General features: G+C 42.9%; 1 protein-coding gene across 1 annotated transcript in view; it reads right to left on the bottom strand.

Annotated features, from left to right (window-relative positions):
• Positions 1-1,888: 1,888 nt before the first annotated feature.
• LOC106010997 (serine/threonine-protein kinase Warts) overlaps positions 1,889-4,192 on the bottom strand; it is a gene marked incomplete in the record, with an annotated part of 74,189 nt that continues 71,885 nt past the window's right edge. The window contains 2 exon segments of the mRNA XM_035973445.1: positions 1,889-2,952; positions 3,781-3,887. Coding sequence (XP_035829338.1) covers positions 2,482-2,952; positions 3,781-3,887 — 578 coding nt within the window.

Genomic DNA, 4,192 nt, shown 5'->3' with positions numbered 1-4,192 from the left:
ACACACACACACACACACACACACACACACACACAGACAACAGCTTCCATCTACCAAACAGCTCTCCTTTCCTTCACGTATGTACATGCAACCTCAAAAGTCCGTGTGTAACACAGAACAGGGGTGGTGGGTGCGGTGGTGGTGGTGGTGGGGATGGTGGTTTGGGCCAACTTTGAAACACGTGCCTCTCTCATCCCATACAACTTCGGTCATACTGGAAACAGGGCAATTATACCGTGAACCAAAAATAGAACAACCCCCCTGCCAAAAAAACAACCAAGTAACAGGAAACATAAAAATAAAACGGAACAAAAAGGTGTGTAAAGGATAAAACTTGCATTGCATAAAATTTCCTTCCCATTTCAATCCTATGCAATACAGTAAAAATAAAGTCAGTACATAACATACACAATTTACAAAAACAATTCCCATCCATCTTGATCATCAAGAATATCAAACGCTTCCTCACAAAATTTGTGAACAAGAACTACAAGTGAAAAAGATGTTTTGTTTTTTTCTTCTTGTACAAAGGGCAGGTAACAAGCAGAGCTCGATAAATTACGCGTCTGTTTTGCATAGAGGTGAACATCCAAAGAAAAGTTGGTTTCTTAGAGGGAGGGTGGGTGTGTCAGAACTGCAGCAGAAGCTGAACCAGGTAGAGCTTTCCTGACCTCCGACCTCCCGGACAGCCACAGTGTTACAAAGCCCCACTAACAATGACACAAAGTCGTGAGGATTTCTGCGGCTACCACAAGAGACGGGAAATCGGCGTTATCAAATTTTGCCTTCAAAATTATCTGTTGTTTCATTGCTCTCCAGTGTTTTGCATAGTGAGACGACCATCTTTGTTTCCTTACAGAGATAGAATAGGTTCACAAAGAACACTTTTAGTAGAGGCTCTCCTTTATACAGCAACTTTTGCTCTACAGTTTACTGCTTTTGCTGCAAAACGCCCCACTCTCAATACACATTGTTCCAAGCATCCTTGTCGAAACAATCTCAAGACTTACGCAGTCGACAAACCAGATGGGAAAATTTATCACAGACGACAACCATTCGCAAAAAAAAAAAAAAAAGAAAAAAGGAAGAACGAAATCCCTTAAAAAAAAAATAATAAAAAAGGGATAGACAGACTTCAAATTAAGAAAGGAGAAAAACAAATCCCAGTTCATTTACTCCGATTCATCCAAGAAGGCGGCCCGTGGTTCTCTGTAGCTTTCACAAGCCTGACAAACATTTTGGTGTCATCAGCATTTTGTTCTCTACCTGCCTAGATAACCATGAGGTATGGGGAGGGGGGAGGGGGTAGGGGGGTTGTCTGGGAGCAGGGCCTGGGTGTCAATAAATTACTCTTCACATCCCCTGTCCAACAGTGAGGAAGAAATATTGCAGATCCTATTTCACTGAAGCATCTTCAAGGCACAAGAATCAGTTCCACTACTTTCAGTAACACTTTTTGCAGTTGTTGCACAAACAGAAATATCACAAATTCAGTTTGACATATACAGCTTTGTTCGGATCTTGAATACAAAAAAAAAAATTAAAAATTGAAATCTTATTTCTCACAACCCACATTTTTAAGTAATCTGGGGAAAAAGATCATCATTCGCTTATACTTGATAGTGTAGCGACTACACCTACTTAACTCTGGATCATTTACCAGTAACAGAGACTTAGTTACTCTCATAAATCTCACAAAGCCTGAATGACAAGGCTACAAAATTATCTTTTACTTTCAACAAGAAAGATAAGAAAGGGGTGGGGCACGGGGGGGGGAGGAAAACTGCCCCATATAACAGCAAAGTCTTAGCACGGACTTGCAGCTGATGCGTCTGCGATATGCGCTGAAGAACTAAAAAAATGACCACAGAACCAATAATACTTTTCTGTGACGTAAACTGAACAATAACTTTAACCAGTTGAAATGTAGGTCGTGCTCCTCATAACGACCTCGAGGAAAAATCTGAGCCTGGGGCAAATTCTTCACCCAGAATCATCGCTGACACTTCTTCTCAACACGCTCAACGTTAATTTCTCCGCAATAGTCATGAAACAAACGCCACCCTAGCTTTTGCTGACTACAGAGGGAAGACAGGACGATTTCCCCACATGAGGAGCACTGAAACAAAGAGACAACAAAACAAAACAAAAAAAACGTACAAAGAACGAAACAAACCAATGCAATGTTGCTTTGAGCCCCACACCCTCTAAGTGCACTCTCAGCCTTCTTCTTCTCCAGTGTGCATCTCCTTATTTAGGTCTGCACCTCTCAAACTGTGTGTCGCACTCACGCACATATGTATACACACACACACGCACACACACTCACACAAAGTCTTAACGCGCAACAACCATTCAAACTCTGGGGGGTTATTTGAGCACTTAGGAGGCACAACGAGACATTGCATTTTGTTTTCTTCTTCTTCTTCTTCTTCTTCTTCTTCTTCTTCTTCTTTCCTTGTCGTTCCGTCGTTAGCACAGCTAGACGTACACCGGATAGTTCGACTCTTGTTGTTGTTGTTGCTGTTGTTGTTGTTGCGATTGTTGTTGTTCCTGATTGGTGGACGGCATGGAGCAAGGATGGCCGCCGTCGTCGAAGAACCTGCGGAAGGTGAACTCGAAAAAGGCGTGCTCCGGGTGCTTGCCGTTCTCCAGCTTGGAGTCGATTTTCTTGGAGCCCTCCGAGTCGTTCGTCCGTAGCTTGTCGGGGTCCACGGGGTCAAAGTTGGAGGTGTCCGTGAGATAACGAATCGTGGGCTTCACGGGGGCCTGCTGCCGCCGGAGCCCGTCAAAGTTGATGCCGGAGAAGAACGGGTGCTCCTTCACCTCCGTGGCTCCGTTGCGGCCCAGGCGGCTCTCGGGGCCCTGCAGGAGCTGCTGGATCAGCTCGGCCGCCGCTGGTGAAATGTTGGCCTTCGGGTGAATTGTCAGCGTGTCTTTCCAGTTTATCACCTGGAGGGAGGATCAAACAACACTTAGAGAATAGTATTAAATAATAGGGACAAATATGGAACAATGTTCAGAGACAAATAGAAAATAATACTTTGGGACAGATATGGAACAATGCTCAGAGACAAATAGAAAATAATACTTTGGAACAAATATGGAACAATGCTCAGAGACAAAGAGATAATAATACTTAGGGACAAATATGGAACAATGCTAGGATACATATATTAACTAATACTTACAGACTAATACTAAACAATATTTAGAAACAAATCTTAAGCAACATTTAAAGATGAACATGAAACAAAACTTCTGTACAAATATGGAACAATGCAAAGGGGACAAACATTAAACAATAGTTTGCGACAAGCATTAAACAATACTTAGGGATAAATATTTCCCTATGTTCAGAAACTAATCCTCATTACAACTGTGGGTGGTGTTGACGAAAACAAATACATTTTTATAAATCATCCTCTGATCCATCTTTCAGTGAATGTTTGTGCACATGATTGATTGATTGATTGATTGATTGATGCTTGTTTCAGTCAACACAACCTAGATTATTTGGGAGGCTGGCTGCTATGCCTAAGCTACACACACATCATGGACACACACACCATTGACACACACACACCACAGACACACACGCACACACACACATACACACACACCAAGGAAACTAACACAACACGGACACACACACACACACTCACACGCACACACACACGCATGCGCCCACAAACACACACACGCTCACACACACGCATGCACCCACATACACACACACACACACACACAGACGCACACACAAACACACACAACACTGACCTTGTACTGCGTCTCCATGGGCGTACTGGCGTAGAAGGGGGGCTGACCAATCACCATCTCGTAGAGAATCACGCCAACACTCCACCAATCACAGGCTTTGGTATATCCTGGGGAGGACATCGGACAACAGACATTGTCATTGTATGCTCACATACGTTTTTTTCTTTGTTTTAGTTTTAGCAAAGAGTTTGGCAGCACTTGTTTAGTTTAGTTTTAGTAAGTGTTTAACGGCACTTGCGACACACTAAGGTCATATAAGTGCAGAAGATTAGAGGTGTTACAAGAGAGTAACAAACACAGGAAAGAAGGAGAGATAAGGACGAAAGATGTTTGATAGGAAAGAGGGAGTAAACCACACCAAAGTACCTGCCAACTGACATCGTGAAAACACGTTCACACAGGTTGTTTTTTT

The sequence above is a fragment of the Aplysia californica genome, unplaced genomic scaffold (genome assembly GCF_000002075.1).
Source record: "Aplysia californica isolate F4 #8 unplaced genomic scaffold, AplCal3.0 scaffold01237, whole genome shotgun sequence".
NCBI lineage: Eukaryota > Metazoa > Mollusca > Gastropoda > Aplysiida > Aplysiidae > Aplysia > Aplysia californica.
This window is presented reverse-complemented; position numbering and strand designations above follow the sequence as displayed.